The sequence below is a fragment of the Oncorhynchus kisutch genome, linkage group LG3, assembly GCF_002021735.2.
Source record: "Oncorhynchus kisutch isolate 150728-3 linkage group LG3, Okis_V2, whole genome shotgun sequence".
NCBI lineage: Eukaryota > Metazoa > Chordata > Actinopteri > Salmoniformes > Salmonidae > Oncorhynchus > Oncorhynchus kisutch.
Genome location: NC_034176.2, coordinates 48890565 through 48907979, shown reverse-complemented (window position 1 = coordinate 48907979; position 17415 = coordinate 48890565). Strand labels below are relative to the sequence as shown.

The window sequence follows — 17415 nt, the reverse complement described above, 5'->3', positions numbered from 1 at the left end:
GTGCTTTAAACTGCACCAACAAGATGGGTGTGAACAGTTTGTGTCACGAACAGTGCTTCTTCCCATAAAAATAGATGTGGCGCGCATGCAGGGAGAGGAGCAGGATGTTCCCTAATGCTGGAAAGGTGGGCCCAAGTGAAAAAGTTTGTAAACCCCTTACAGTTTTTTGCTAACATGACCCAAATATGGCCAACAAGTCTATTTTGCATTTATTCAAATGTTGCTTAGATGATGGAAAATGGACACAGGAAGGATGCACTAATTTGACCACAAAGTCAGACGGGCTGTGAAATGAAAATAATTGTACAGAATTTACTAAATGTAGCCTATACCAATAAGGCTATAAGAATATTTGATTTTTTTAGCCACCCTGCTACAACAATTACATTTTACTTATGAATGGTGACACTTGTACATTTATCATACTCTTTATTGTTTTTATGGAACATGCAAAACGTGTAATATGTAACATTCAAAACAATTGCGCCTCTTGTGATTGAGAAACAAGAGGTTCACACACCAAAAGGCCACACACACACACACACACACACACACACACACACACACACACACACACACACACACACACACACACACACACACACACACACACACACACACACACACACACACACACACACACACACACACACACACAGGGTGGCAGGTAGCCTAGTGGTTAAAAGAGTTGGGCCAGTAATCGAAGGTTGCTTTTTCAAATCCCCGACTAGGTGAAAAATCGTTGATGTGCCCATGAGCAAGACAGTTAACTCTAATTGCTCCTTTAAGTCGCTCTGGACAAGAGCGTCTGCTAAATGACAAAAATGTACCACACACACAGTGTTTTAGTACTGAACTGCTGTGTTCTGTGATGCAGCTGCGCATACAGGAAGTCAACATGACAGGGAACTTGAGGTGTTTGCGTCATTTGTAGATAAATACCACAAGCAGGGCGTCGTGTTGAACAGAGAGATAAAAGTGGAGAGGAGTAGGGGCAACAGAGCTGGTACACCATGGAGGAGGACATCAGGAAGAAAGGAATGCTCTACTTACAGCAACATAGGTTTGGCAAGGTAAGATCTGCCACAGCTCCTTTGTAGCACTCTCCTCAGAGTCTGTGTGGCCTGAACACACTATTAATATGTGTTGTTTACTCACACACATAAACTCAATGGCTTCTGCCTTCTCGATATCATGAGCATGAGTCATCCATCAATCTAATAGTGGTATTGTTATCATGTAAGAAACAGCTGCTAATTGATCAAGGTTGTGAAATCATCTACACTGTAAAACAAAAAATATTGTTGTTTCAAGTAATTATTATTTAGTAAATGGTTCCACAGCCTTTTTTTGGTTTACTCCACTTTTTGGTCCGAGTGTTACCTGAACAAAAAAATAGTTGGCCCAAACTTGACAAAAAGTAGGCAAAAATTCAGCCAACTTAAATTTATGTTTGCTCAAATTGCCTCATATGTTCATTAAACTACAAATTATTATTTGTGCGTCTAACCTAAAAAAAAAGCTGTGGAATTAGCTATACAAACACAGTGTTTTTAACATTAAAACAGAGTAAAATGCCCCACCAAAATTAGACAACTATACAGAAAACCCCAAAATTGCTGAAATAAATAAATCAAAACAATGATGAGAGAATAGTCAGATGAACTGATAATTGACAGACATGGTGGCGTAGCAGGAAGATCTAAATGCCATGTGAGTTCAAATCCCAGGTTAGGACATTTTTAATAAAATAATTACTATATAATTGAGTATGCACAATGTAATCATGTATGTCAAAGTATGTACAATGTGAAAGTTAAAAGCATTGTGTGTGTGTGTGTGTGTGTGTAACCAGTTGCACAGCCTTTTTTAGTTTTGATGCCAAAATAATAATTTATAGTTGAATGAACATATGAGACAAGTTGAGCAAACACATACAGTTGAAGTCGGAAGTTTACATACACCTTAGCCGAATACATTTAAACTCAGTTTTTCACAATTCCTGACATTTAATCCTAGTAAAAATACCCTGTTTTTGGTCAGTTACGATCACCACTTTATTTTAAGAAGGTGAAATGTCAGAATAATAGTAGAGAGAATGATTTATTTCAGCTTTTATTTCTTTCATCACATTCCCAGTGGGTCAGAAGTTTACATACACTCCCTTGGTTCACTCCAGATCTGACTGCCCTCGACCAGCACAAAAACATTCTGTGGCGGACAGCACTAGCATCGAATAGTCCCCGCGATATGCAACTTTTCAGGGAAGTCAGGAACCAATACACGCAGTCAGTTAGGAAAGCAAAGGCTAGCTTTTTCAAGCAGAAATTTGCATCCTGTATCCTAATTCCAAAAAGTTTTGGGACACTGTAAAGTCCATGGAAAATAAGAGCACCTCCTCCCAGCTGCCCACTGCACTGAGGCTAGGAAACACTATCACCACTGATAAATCCACGATAATCGAGAATAAAAACAAGCATTTCTTTACGGCTGGCCATGCTTTCCTCCTGGCTACCCCAACCCCAGCCAACAGCTCCGCACCCCCCGCAGCTACTTGCCCAAGCCTTCCCAGCTTCTCCTTCACCCAAATCCAGATAGCAGGTGTTCTGAAAGAGCTGCAAAACGTGGACCTGTACAAATCAGCTGGGTTAGACAATCTAGACCCTCTATTTCTAAAATTATCCGGCGCCAGTGTTGCATCCCCTATGACCAGTCTGTTCAACCTCTTTTTCGTATCGTCCGAGATCCCTAAAGATTGGAAAGATGCCCGCGGTCATCCCCCTCTTCGAAGGGGGTGACACTCTAGACCCAAACCATTGTAGACCTACATCCATCCTGCCCAGCCTTTCTAAAGTCTTCGAAAGCCAAGGTAACAAACAGATCACTGACCATTTCGTATCCCACCGTACCTTCTCCGGGCTGTGCAATCTGGTTTCTGAGCTGGTCACGGGTGCACCTCAGCCACGCTCAAGGTACTAAACGATATCATAACTGCCAATTATAAAACACTATACTGTGCAGCCATCTTCATCGACCTGGCCAAGGCTTTCGACTCTGTCAATCACCATATTCTTATCGGCAGACTCAACAGCCTTGGTTTCTCAAATAACTGCCTCGTCTGGTTCACCAACTACTTCTCAGATAGAGTTCAGTGTGTCAAATTGGAGGGCCTGTTGTCCGGACCTCTGGCAGTCTCTATGGGGGTGCCACAGGGTTCAATTCTCGGGCCGACTCTTTTCTTTGTATTTATCAACGATGTCGCTCTTGCTGCAGGTGATTCCCTGATCCACCTCTATGCAGACAACACCATTCTGTATACTTCTGGCTCTTCTTTGGACACTGTGTTAACAAACCTCCAAATGAGCTTCAATGCCATACAACACTCCTATTGTAGCCTCAAACTGCTCTTAAAAACTAGTAAAACTAAATGCATGCTTTTCAACCGATCGCTGCCTGCACCCTCCCGCCCTACTAGCATCACTACTCTGGACGGTTCTGACATAGAATATGTGGACAACTACAAATACCTAGGTGTCTGGCTAGACTGTAAACTCTCTTTCCAGACTCATATTAAACATCTCCAATCCAAAATTAAAGAATCAGCTTCCTATTTTGCAAAACAAATCCTCCTTCCCTCACGCTGCCAAACATACCCTCGTAAAACTGACTGTCCTTCCGATCCTCGACTTCAGCAATGTCATTTACAAAATAGCCTCCAACACTCTACTCAGCAAACTGAGTAGATGGCACAGTCTATCACAGTGCCATCCGTCTTGTCACTAAGCCCAATATACAACCCACCACTGCGACCTGTATCCTCTCGTAGGCTGGCCCTCGCTACATATGCGTCGCCAGACCCATTGGCTCCAGGTCATCTATAAGTCATTGCTAGGTAAAGCTCTGCCTTACCTCAGCTCACTGGTCACCATAACAACACACGCCCTTAGCACGCGCTCCAGCTGGTATTTCTCACTGGTCATCCCCAAAGACAACAACTCTTTGGCCGCCATTCCTTCCAGTTCTCTGCTGCCAATGACTGGAACGAATTTCAAAAATCGCTGAAGTTGGAAACTTATACCTCCCTCACTAACTTTAAGCATCAGCTATCTGAGCAGCTTACCGATCGCTACTGCTGTACACAGACCATCTATAAATAGCCCATCCAATCTACTTACCTCATCCCCATATTGTTATTTTTATTAACTTTTTTGCTCTTCCGCACACCAGTATTTCTACTTCATCATCTGCACATCATCATCTGCACATCTATCACTCCAGGGTTCATTTCTAAATTGTAATTACATTGCTACTATGGCCTATTTATTGCCTTACCTCCTCACGCCATTTGCACACACTGTACATAGACTTTTTCTATTGTGTTATTGACTGTACGTTTGTTTTTTTCCATGTGTAACTCTGTGTTGTTGTTTGTGTCGCACTGCTTTGCTTTATATTGGCAAGGTCGCAGTTGTAAATGAGAACTTGTTCTCAACTGGCCTACCTAGTTAAATGAAGTTAAATAAAAAATCTATCAATCAAATAAATTAGCATTTGGTAGCATTGCCTTTTAAATTGTTTAACTTGGGTCAAACATTTCAGGTAGCCTTCCACAAGCTTCCCACAATAAGTTGGGTTAATTTTGTCCCATTCCTCCTGACACTGGTTTAACTGAGTCAGGTTTGTAGGCCTCCTTGCTCGCACACGCTTTTTCAGTTCTGCCCACAAATTTTCTATAGGAATGAGGTCAGGGCTTTGTGATGGCCCCCCCAATACCTTGACATTGATGTCCTTAAGCCATTTTGCCACAACTTTGTAAGTATGCTTGGGGTCATTGTCCATTTGGAAGACCCATTTGTGACCAAGCTTTAACTTCCTGACTGATGTCTTGATACAATGTATCCACATAATTTTTCTCCCTCATGATGCCATCTATTTTGTGAAGTGCACCAGTCCCTCCTGCAGCAAAGCAGCCCCACAACATGATGTTGCCACCCCAGTGCTTCACGGTTGGGATGGTGTTCTTCGGCTTGCAAGCCTCCCCCTTTTTCCTCAAAACACAACGATGGTCATTATGACCAAACAGTTCTATTTTTGTTTCATCAGACCAGAGGACATTTCTCCAAAACGTACGATCTTTGTCCCCATGTGCAGTTGCAAACCGTAGTCTGTCTTTTTTTATGGCGGTTTTGGAGCAGTGGCTTCTTCCTTGCTGAGCGGCCTTTCAGGTTATGTCGAAATAGGACTTGTTTTACTGTAGATGTAGCTACTTTTGTACCTGTTTCCTCCAGCATCTTCACAAGGTCCTTTGCTGTTGTTCTGGGATTGATTTGCACTTTTCGCACCAAAGTACGTTCATCTCTAGGAGACAGAACACGTCTCCTTCCTGAACGGTGTGACGGCTGCATGGTCCCATGGTGTTTATACTTGTGTACTCTTGTTTGTACAGATGAACATGGTACCTTCAGGCGTTTGGAAATTGCTCCCAAGGATGACCGGGCTTGTGGAGGTCTACCATTTTTTTCTGATGTCTTGGCTGATTTCTTTTGATTTTCCCATGATGTCAAGCAAAGAGGCACTGAGTTTGAAGTTAGGCCTTGAAATACATCCACAAATACACCTCCAATTGACTCAAATTGAAGCTTCTAATGCCATGACATAATTTTCTGGAATTTTCCAAGCTGTTTAAAGGCACAGTCAATTTAGTGTATGTGAACTTCTGACCCACTGGAATTGTGGTAAACTGAATTATAACTTAAATAATCTGTCTGTAAACAATTGTTGGAAAAATTACTTGTGTCATGCACAAAGTAGATGTCCTAACCAACTTTCCAAAACTCTATTTTGTTAACAATAAATTTGTGGAGTGGTTGAAAAATGAGTTTTAATGACTCTATCCTAAGTGTTTGTAAACGTCCGACTTCAACTGCAGTTTTAATTTGACTGAATTTTAGGCCAACAATAATTTTCTAGATCAGGTAACACTTGAGTAAAGTTGAGTAAATAAAAATATGGCTGTGGAACCAGTTACTTAATAATAATACTTTGAATCAACTTGATTTTTTTGTACAATATAGCTAACGCTCATCAAGAAAGACAGTATAATGATGTTGCCACACATGACTGAAGAGAGAGTGTTAAATACCCTGCTGTGTTATCCAGACTTTGCCAGCTTGTAGTCCAAGAACTCGGAAATGAGTTAACTCTGGTTCGTTCAGTCATCCCTATGGTGAAAATTAATAGGGAAAGAATAGGGTTTTGTGATAAACGCCGAAAATAAGATCTGAGGTTAACACAGGCTGAGGAGATCTTATACGTTTTGTTTTATGAGATAATTTCAGCAATTTAACATGACCTTTATGAATTATGAAGGCTTTATGTTCTTTTTTTAATTGACAGAAATGCTTCAAAATTCACAAAAAGTTACATTAGCTGATGAAAATGATCTCAGAACAAAACGTATAAGATCTCCTAAGCCTGTCTTTACCACAGACCTTATTTTCGGCATTTATCCAAAGCCCCTACAACAATGACATTCATTTCTCCATGGCAGAGTAATACAAAAAGATGCAATTACTATCTCTCTCTTTTACACACCTATTTCTTTTTTCACTGTTTTCAATCCCCTCACGACACGTTTTGATTTGAGATAGTCGTCTGTTGGCATCACCAGCGGTATTTATCCAGTTATAAAGGCAAACGGCAACCAATAACTTTTATGTGGTACAGCTAAAGAGTTCCATAGTTCAGTACCAGAGACTTATGTAGATTAAGGAGTCTTTGTTTAGTTAAACCAGGGGGAATAACCTATAGTTAAGGTCAATTTCCTGTCAGGCTAGACTTTCCTGATGTGTTTGTATTTGCTCCAGGAGTAGTATTGCGGGTCTCAGACCAGTCTCGAAATCCCTCATAGAGGGTTTTGTTTTAATGGTGCAATAGCAGCAGTAGCAACCAATCTGCAAAACCCAAACCCGTAATTGCAAAATATTTCGTTTTTTAAAAGGAACTTCACAGAGCAAAGCATCCAAGTTATTCCCCTCGACAGTATTGAGCAATGCCATATGAAGAGCAGTGTTGACAATGGATTCACTTTATCTTCCTCTTTTCACCTGCTGAACCAGTTGGATACTGTCAAACCTATTCCAGGCTATAGGAAGTGAAACAAGTAATAGGGCTTACCAGTAGCCTCATGAAACAAGCAGAGACATCCCTTAAAATATGAATATTGGCCTTCTGTGCCTCTGTTGCTGTCTGACCCCATGCTTTGTCTACTCCCCTACAGAAATGGAAAAAGGTCTGGTCGATCCTGTACAGGGAGAGTACCTGCTCCATCTCACGCTTGGAGTTCTTTGAATGCAAAGATGGTGCGAGCACCCTGGAGAAATCAGACAAAAACCTCCGCAAGCAGCAGGAGAGCAAGAAGGTGATCAAGCTAAGCGACTGTATCCGGGTGTCAGAAGTGGACATGGAGGGCTCCCCGAAAGACTGTGGCCAGTTCCATGTGGAGACTGCAGACAAACTTTTTGTGTTTGCTGTGGAGATGGTCGAGCTGGACGACTGGACACAGAAACTGTGCGAAATTGCATTCCCTGTACGTTCAGTCAGATCCCTTGTTTTGTCAGGTTTGATTCTGCTTAAAAGTAGAGGGTTCGCACTTTATATGATGCTGCATGTCCAGTTCATGTACAGTTCAACATAGGGCTGGGGACCTAAATCATAACTGATATACTGTAAACATACATACAGCAATATATGACATTACACTTATGACAACAGATATGACATTACACTTCAAAATATTTTTGAAAAGCAAGCAGATAACTCAGGAACTCAAAACTGTCACGCTATACAGAAAAAAATACTCTGTTACACACTGACTTCTGAGAGTTGACACTACCATCATGTGATGAAAAACAGTAGCAGGGTTTACCAAAGAAACCCACTAATTTTAGCTGTTTTTAGCTGACTGTTGAAGAGTAATGGCTCACTCAGCTTGTGTTTTGAACTTAGTTAACAGTCTCTCCCTTATATGCTTTGTATTAGCAAAATACAATTCAGGAGGAAAAAAAACAGTGCCAAAGCAGTAGCTAGCCCGCATTATCCATCATCCAACTAACACTGGTGAAACAGCAGGTACAGATCTAGTGCTTAGTACACAAGTGAACACTGCTAAGTACACAAGGGAACACTGTTATTATTACGCACAAGCACAACCAACAATACAATATTTGGAAATGTTGACGTTCACAGTATGTTTATGATGGTATATTTGACCAATGCAGATGAACTGGGGTGAGAAAGGAGGGATGAAACGTAACAGTATGCAGCGGTCAAAGGAAGATGCTGCAGAAATGGGGATGGAGGACAACTCTCTGTACAGCAGAAGAGACAGTGGTAAGTCTTCCTATTTACCCCATGAAGGAAAACAAAATAATTTTATATAGCAAGACAAGGTGCCTGACGTGACTCAACTCATCACTACACTGATCAGTTACTGGAGTGTATACTGGAGTGTATACAGAGCTCAAGTTGAGGAACCTAGGGCTTTAAATAAGTAAGTCATATTGGGGTGTATACATTGGAGCATTACAGTAACAGGACTTCAGATTAATTTGAATAAAGGAAGTGCTTCTTTATATTTTCCATTTGAGGTAAATGTTCAAATAACTTGACTATACAGTATATAAAATAAAATAAAATATAAATGTCAATATATAATATAAAACCAAACTGCATTTTGTAATACATTTTCTGTGGCCTCTTACACACAGACACATTGTGTACATCTCTGTCTTATTTTGACTGTTATACATAGTGGAAAATTGTGACATATTTTCCTGTCTTGTGGTTGATGAGCATTGCACCACCAGTGTCCGCATGTTTGCACATTGACCACTTACTTATCAGTCAGAAGAGTTACATCCTGTTCTCTACTGTTTCTGTTCTCTCCATGTCTTAAAAGTACAATGAGGCACTGACTTTTGACATGATAAATATCACATGTTAAATATCACATCCTTTCAACCAACAACATTTAGGGCTGATTTCTCAGACATAGGTGAATAGAAGCCCTGGACTAAAAAGCTATTTCAATGGAGATTCAATGGAGACTTAATCTGGGTCTAGTTTTTAGCTATGTTTTTCTCATCCTGGATCTTGGATATTCTTGTCTACAACTGTCAGTTCCTTATTGATAAAAACTAGAACAAGATGTGTCCTTAGCAGCAACATCGTAATAGCTAAGGCATTGTGGCAGTGATTTGAGTTAAGTATACCAGTATGTCTATTTCTGAGGGGCTGTAACCTATGTGCGGTCAATTATTAGTAGATGCATGTGAGGTAAACCAGAGCCTGCGTTTGAGATCACAAGCTTAACAACTTCAGCATGCAACTTTCAGCTGACAGGCCTGCAGCCAGTGTATCGTTCTGAGGGTAAAACACACACTCTGATTCAGATTGTTTATGGTATTTACTGTTGGATTACAAAAATGTAACAGGATCTCTGTGTGTGATATGAATATGAATATCTCCACTGAGCTGATCGTAGCCAGATACTGTATGAGCCAAAGCAAGAGTAGTTGTATAATGTGAAATTAGTGCTTGGGCTTCCCAAAATAATTCTATCAGCATTACACAATATATGTAGTAGTCATGGCACCTTGAGTTGAAATGTCTGCAGTGACTGTGTAGTCATCCATCCTGAATTCTCTGTTTTTTTATTTCATGTGCCATTTTCAGTCATGCAATCCCATGCCTCTCATAAACAAACAGCAAATGCATGTGGTGCACCAGGCAGAGGAAGCAACTCCTCAACCTCAACCTTCTGAAACAAGCACCTGGGAAGATATTAACCCAAAAACCAAAACACTTATCCATAGCATTTTACAGGGCCACGCTTAGTTCAATGTGCCTCCAAATAGACCTACAGACAGACTGCAAAGTATCACATGACCTGAAGGCAATGTAGAACGGAACATTTTTTTTAAAATAAATTCGGTTGAGAAACTGGTTTAGTGGTTTAGGCTCATCCACCAGTGGCAAAGAGGTGGAGCTGAGCTACTGTATAGAGAAGTCAGCGAGTTTATTTTAAGAACAGGGTATTTCTGTCAGATAGGGCTTGGATGTAACAGGAAGTCAATAGGCCCTTCTCTCTTTTTGTTGGTTGAGGAAGTCCTGAGAGGTTACAAGCCAGTGCATCTTTTCAACGAAACATCCTCTACTCAGTGCAGCAATGTATCTGTGGCTTACTAAGACATATTTTACAAACATGCTGCTCTGCTCAGCTCTGTTACAGAGTCTCTCTCTCAGGTGCTGCTCAAAGGCACTACAGTGAAGATCCAGCTCAGTCAAGGGTGCTTTCAAAACATGACAAACGGATCTGTAAAAAAATGCAGCAACCCAATGGTTTTCAATGGGAGCAGTGCGTTGGGGGAGGGCCTAGGGTTGTGGTGTGCTGTCAATCAGAAAAGTTGCCAAGATATGTCCGTCACAACCAATTAAAAATGTAGAACACCGTTTCTTGCTAACTATTTCTCCCCACCCTACTAAACCGCTGCGTTTGACATGTCCCAGCTAGCAATGAGGAATCGGCCCAGAAGCGGCCCTCTTCTGGGGGGCCAGAACTGATTGAATCGGCCCAGAATCGGGTGTCGGACTCGGCCAGGAATCAAAATAAATGACTGCCCAGAATCTGCCCAAGTACATCGGGCCGTGTCCGTCTACCGGTATTCAGACGAATTTGCTGGCATCTTACCAGAATCCCCCCAGAAGCGTCCCGATGCTAATTTAAATAAATGTATACAAAATTACCCGATTTAGTCATTTTAAATATTACTATTATTCATTTTATACATACAAATATACCCATCCACACAAAAAAACATTTTGTGTTGAAGGAAACACCATACACTTGGTGAACGTGTCAGTGTGCATGCTCCTGGCCCGCCACAGGAGTCGCTACAGTGCGATGGGACACAGCAACAATGACAAAATATGGAAAAATAAATCATAAAATGTTAATTATATAAAGCATATGTAATCATCTGCCAGAGAGTAGCCCTAATCGTCCGGAGCCCCAAGTTATACATTTGGGCCAGATAACTCACACCGGAATCGTCCCGAGCTCAATCCTCGCATCCTAGCCATAAGTAATACTCAGGCCACATGAGTAATAAGTAATACTCGGGCCCAGACTCGGGCCACATGACATTTGACTCTCAGCCGAGCCACTGTGCTAGCTGGGGTGTTTCATGCATTTTGGTTTGAAGGCACCCTAAAGGGAAGGGGTAGTGATGGATGTGACAGGTTTTCACAAGTGTCGGTTTTCATCCTTTTCATCCATGAGTGGAAAGTATTTTCTTTGAAACCATGCTAACACATTGTGAGTCTGATCTACAGTATATTCAAACTCCCATTACATAGAGATTTGGAAAATGTACGTACAGCACCTTCAGAAAATATTCAGACCCCTTGAATTTTTCCACATTTTGTTAGGTTACAGCCTTATTCTAAAAATGATTTTAAATTTTTTTTCTTCTCACAATACCCCATAATGACAAAGCATGATGTATGATGCTGCCACCACCATGCTTCACTGTAGGGATGATGCCAGGTTTCCTACAGATGTGACGCTTGGCATTCAGGCCAAAGTTACATTCTAAATACATGGCACTGTGTAGGTCTAGGATTGGTAATGAGAATGCATTCCACTTTTCTCTCACTTAAAGACTGTAATCCAAGTGAATGGAAAACAGGAGTAATATGCCTCTGGCTGTGACTGGGATTTGATCTCCCTCCCACAGAGCAACTGACAAAGTGCAGTGCTCTCCCCCATAGCTTATGTTCATTGCACCGACTGTAACTTGGCTTGTTTCGTTCATAATGGGAACCACAGTAGCAGTGGGGAGGGGGTCCAGCACTGGAATGATCACTTTACAACTGGAATTTGGGGGGAAATCAGTTAGCCTGCAGTACAATATGCTAGGACCTGACAGAGAGTCTGGTGTTGTTTAACTCTGCACTGTACAGTTGCGGCCAAATATATTGTCACACTTGCACTTTAAAAAAATAATTAACTATTTCTTCGGAAAAAAAACGTTTTTAAAAATGTTATAAAACCTGTTATTAGATTTTCAACATTGAAGAACCAATTACATTTCTGGAAACTTAAGTTTACATTTTTGATTGAGAAAATAAAGACAAATGGCATGGACAAAATTATTGCCATTCCCGGGCTAGTACTTGGTTGTGCAGCCTTTGACCAAGATAACTGCAGACAAACACTTCTTGTAACCATCAATGAGCTTGCTGCACCGTATACTGACAATTTGCCCCACTTCTTAACAGCAAACTGCTCTAATTCTTCAAAATTTGGGGGATGCCCTCCACCAACTGCTGTTTTCAGATCTCGTTATAGCTTTTATATGTGATTCAGATCTGGACTCTTCGCTGGCCACTCCAGAACAGTCGAGCACTTCTTTTTAACTTCTGGCTGCTTTTTTATGTGTGTTTGGGGTTGTTGTCCTGCTGGACGACCCACAATCTTCAATGTAGACCCATTTTTTGGACACTGCCCACTCGGCACAAACTGGTTGAATCAATGTTGTTTCAACATAATTTGTCAACATATTGTGTTTGTCAACATATATTGTGTTAGAGTCTGAATTCAAAATTGATTAAATAGATTTTTTTTGTCATCCATCAACACACAATACGCCATAATGACAATGTGAAAACATGTTTTTAGAACATTTCAAATTGCAAACTTCAATACAATACATGTTAGAATCACCGTTGGCAGCGATTACAGCTGATGAGTCTTTCTGGGTAAGTCTCTAAGAGCTTTGCACACCTGGATTGTACAATATTTGCAAAACATTCTTCACGTTCTGTCAAGTTGGTTGTTGATCATTGCTAGACAGCCATTTTCAAGTCTTGCCATAGATTTTCAAGCCGAATTAAGTCAAAACTGTAACTAGGCCACTCAGGAACATTCCGTGTCATCTTGCTAAGCAACTCCAGTGTATATTTGGCCTTGTGTTTTAGCTTACTGTCCTACTGAAAGGGGAAATCTTCTCCCAGTGTCTGTTGGAATGTAGACTGAACCAGGTTTTCCTGCTTAGCTCTATTCCGTTTTCTTTTATCCCCCCCAAAAAAATCCCTAGTCCTTGCTGATGACAAGCATACCCATAACATGATGCAGCCACCACCATGCTTGGAAATATGAAGTGTGGTACTCAGTGATGTGTTGTGTTGGATTTGCCCCAAACATAACACTTTGTATTCAGGACATAAAGCTAATTTCTTCGCCACATTTTTTTGCAGTTTGACTTTATTGCCTTCTTGCAAACAGGATGCATGTTAATAAAAACAATATCAAAAAATTGTTCAGGCATCCTTCTTTTCACTCTGTCATTTAGGTTAGTATTGTGGAGTAACTACAATGTTGTTAATCCATTCTCAGTTTGCTCCTATCACAACCATTAAACTCTCTAACTGTTTTAAAGTCACCATTGGCCTCATGGTGAAATCCCTGAGTGGTTTACTTCCTGTCTGGCAACTGAGTTAGGAAGGATGCCTGTATATTTGTAGTGCCTGGATGTATTGATACACCCTCCAAAGTATAATTCATAACTTCACCATGCTCAAAGAAATATTCAATGTCGGATTTTTTATTTTTATTACCCATCTACCAATAGGTACCTTTCTTTGGAAGGCATTGGAAAACCTCTCTGGTCTTTTGTGGTTGAATCTTTGTTTGAAATGCACTGCTCAAATTGAGGGAACTTACAGATAATTGTATGTGTGAGGTACAGAGATGAGGTAGTCTTTCAAAAATCATGTTAAGCACTGTTATCGCACACAGAGTGAGTCGAATGTATTATGGGACTTGCTAAACACATTTTTACTCCTGAATTTATGTAGGCTTGGCATAACAAATAGGTTGAATACTTACTGACTCAAGACATTACAGCTTGTATTAATTTGTAAAAATGTCTTAAAACGTAATTCCACTTTGACATAATGGGGTATTGTGTGTAGGCCAGTGATACAAGATCTCAACGGGTCAAGGGGTATGAATACTTTCTGAAGGCACTATATGTCATCATGGTAACCAAATTCCAACATAGACAAACTTTGTATATAATGTCAACGCAACCAAATATCAACATTTGAAGAACAGTTTGTATAAACTAATCATTTGTATGTTGGATTCACATCTCCATCAACCAAGAATGTAAGTCAAAGAATAGGACTAAATCAAATCAAACTTCATTTAAAGTGCATTTAAAGCTTGATTTGATTTAGTCCTATTCTTTAACTTAGATTTTTGTTTGAGATGGAGACGTGATCCAACAAATCCAGTAGTGTAGTGGAGGGCAAATGCAAGTAAGCACAGTTTACTCCTGTTTTTTTTGCCAAGTTTACCCACAATTTGCAGACAAATACATTTAAAGTATAGGAAGAGTGACTTTTTTCCCTGCACTGGCGTTCAGTGAATTTTTTACCACTACATCACTGAACATATCAATTATTAATTTGTAGACACATTGGAATTAAAGCCAGACAAGTCAGTGGCACAGATTGAACTATTCAAGCAAAATATACAACTCCTTCATATGTTGATATTTGGTTTCATGGCAACCAAACACAATGCAATATCACTTTTGATAAATACTATAAAAACTGTATATGGGTTTACATACTTTTATCACTAGGTGTAAAAATCCATGTGTAATAAGGACACTGCAATTTGAGTCAGTGTGATACTGTTTGCGTTGAGTTAGAGGAGAGTGTCTGTCTGTTTCCCAGACTGTCTGTCTGTTACATCCTGTCTGTCTGTTGTCTGTTTCCCAGCATTGAAGGAGTTCAGGGTGGTGGTGAGGAGGACGGAGGCAGCAGAGCGCTGCAAGCTGAGAGGCCCCTATGTTCTACGGACAGACTTCGACAGCCTCCTCCTCAAAGAGCCCAAGTCAGGAGAGGTTCTTTTCACCTGGCCCTACCGCTACCTCCGGAGGTTCGGACGGGACAAGGTGACCTTCTCATTAACTGTCAACTACAAAAGCCCAGTAATCACAACAACATCTAAAATCTCAACAAATCTCTCTTGGAATGGTTGAGGATAGGGTTGTAAAATTCCGGTAACTTTGCCAGTATTCCAAGGTTTTCAAGAAATCCTTGTTGGGGGATTCCTGGATATCTCGCTTTTTCCCTCCTGATTTCACTAATCATCTTACTGGGACTTCTGGGAATTTTGGCCAATTTTTGCAACCCTAGACAATTATTTTAGTGTTAAAGAAAGGTGACCCAAATACAGTACAGTCTTTAAATAAAGCACAACGAGGTTTCTCCCTATGAGTGAATAGCTGATAATTATATGTAAGAAACTTTCCTTCAGAGTGAAGTTTTAACCAATCTCACACAAATGTCTTTACAGGTGACATTTTCCTTTGAAGCGGGTCGCAGATGTGACTCTGGCGAAGGTAGCTTTGAGTTTGACACCAAACAGGGCAACATGCTGTTCCATGCCCTGGAGTCAGCCATCAACCTCCAGAGGAGTGCAGGCCTACCCCTCCGACAGGCCTCAGGAGGCCAGGAGATGGACCCTGGGCCCAAGCTCCTGCCAGCAGGGGAGCTGGGTGTTTACAGCATCGTCAATGAAGCCCTGCAGAGGGACGGATCGTCTCCCCCACACCTCCCCCAGGCCAAATTGGAGCCCCCCATGGAGAAACTCCTCACCGGGGTCAAGAGCCTGACACTGGACACCAGAGGCATTCCCTGCAAGAACCAGGTGAAGAACATCTCCAGCTGCCCTCTGATGAACAGCGAGAGTCAGACCTACTCTGAGATCAACATGCCTCGGGAGAGGAGGCAGCAGGAGGATAAGCCCTCCCTCAGCCTCAGCGCTGGACCCAACCACTCCTCAAAGGACTCAGACTACTCTCTCCCCTTTGACACCATTGCCAAGAACCTGATGGCAGACATGCTGCTTAGTGTCCACCTCCCCCTGGGGATGGAGCCGCAAGGCTGTGAGAGGTCAGGCTGCCAGGGGGATGATGCTCCAGATCCCCTCTATGACAGCATTGATGAGTTGGCCATCCGATCAGGCCTAAGTAGGTCTGAGGGCACTAAAGTCAGATACACGAAGGCAGAGCACATCTATGATGAACCGGAGGGCTGTGCTGCAGCTATAGCTTTGGAGCCCAACTGCCCCACCTCTGTTTACGATGACCCCGAGGAGGTCAGAGGTCAGGCATGGAAAATCATGGGCACCATAGTTGACCCCAATGGCCACGAGTATCCATACAACCCTCACGTTGACGACTACGCTGTCCCCAAGCCACCTAAGAGAGCTTTTCCGCCGGATACACCCCAACATGAAGAGGAGGAAAACTCTCCGTATGATAACGTGAGGGTGAAAATTAACTAATGTGAAAAAAGAGGGTGCCCACATCAAAGATGTCATCATGAAAAGATCTGGGATTACTGTGTGAGCCCATTGTAAACCTGAATTCAGAGGATTTCTCAAGATTTGTTGACTACTGTTCCCTGATGCTTCATAAAACCACAATGCCCAACATATTTTATTTTAATCGTGGTTTATCATATACCCAATTTCTGCTGTGAAGGCCTTGAATACACAATAACTACAATAACCTACAACAACTTATATATATGTTTTACACTGTATGCTGTTGTACAGTCTTTGGCCAGCAGGAGGTACCAACACAGCTTGACTCCAAGTTTTCTTTGTAAGTACTTTTTAATCTTTGAAGCAGGATGTTTTGTATAAGAAAGTTACATGACTTGTAAATCTGAAAATAAATGTGATCTTTAAGTCCTATGGATTTTGATACTGAATCTGTCTGCTCAGCATCTATTTAAAAAATATAATTAGTAAGGGGTAAAAAGTTCTGGAATACATTTGCATTATTTGAATCTCTGGAAATGTATTTCCTGATGCTTTTCATGTGGTAGAAGTACAATGTTCCCCAGAGAAATCCTGTATTATCCTGTATATTGTACAGTGGCTTGCGAAAGTATTCACCCCCTTGGCATTTTTCCTATTTTGTTGCCTTACAACCTGGAATTAAAATGGATTTTAATTGATATCACTTGATTTAAACAACATGCCTACCACTTTGAAGATGCAACATATTTTTTATTGTGAAACAAACAAGAAATAGTACAAAAAACTGAAATCTTGAGGGTGCATAAGTATTCACCCCCCCAAAGTCAATACTTTGTAGAACCACCTTTTGTATCAATTACAGCTGCAAGTCTCTTGGGGTATGTCTCTATAAGCTTGGCACATCTAGCCTCTGGGATTTTTGCGCATTCTTCAAGGCAAAACTGCTCCAGCTCCTTCAAGTTGGATGGGTTCCGCTGGTGCACAGCAATCTTTAAGTCTGGATTGAG

At 41.2% G+C, this 17415-nt stretch overlaps 1 protein-coding gene across 1 annotated transcript; it reads left to right on the top strand.

Moving 5' to 3' along the window:
• Window positions 1-888: 888 nt before the first annotated feature.
• On the top strand, window positions 889-16850 carry dok2 (docking protein 2). Its single transcript, XM_020476153.2, has 5 exons — window positions 889-1073; window positions 7280-7588; window positions 8280-8391; window positions 14854-15029; window positions 15434-16850. The coding sequence occupies exons 1-5, from the start codon at window positions 1014-1016 to the stop codon at window positions 16424-16426; spliced, it is 1650 nt and encodes a 549-aa protein (XP_020331742.1). The 5' UTR covers window positions 889-1013; the 3' UTR covers window positions 16427-16850.
• The last annotated feature ends 565 nt before the right edge of the window (window positions 16851-17415 follow it).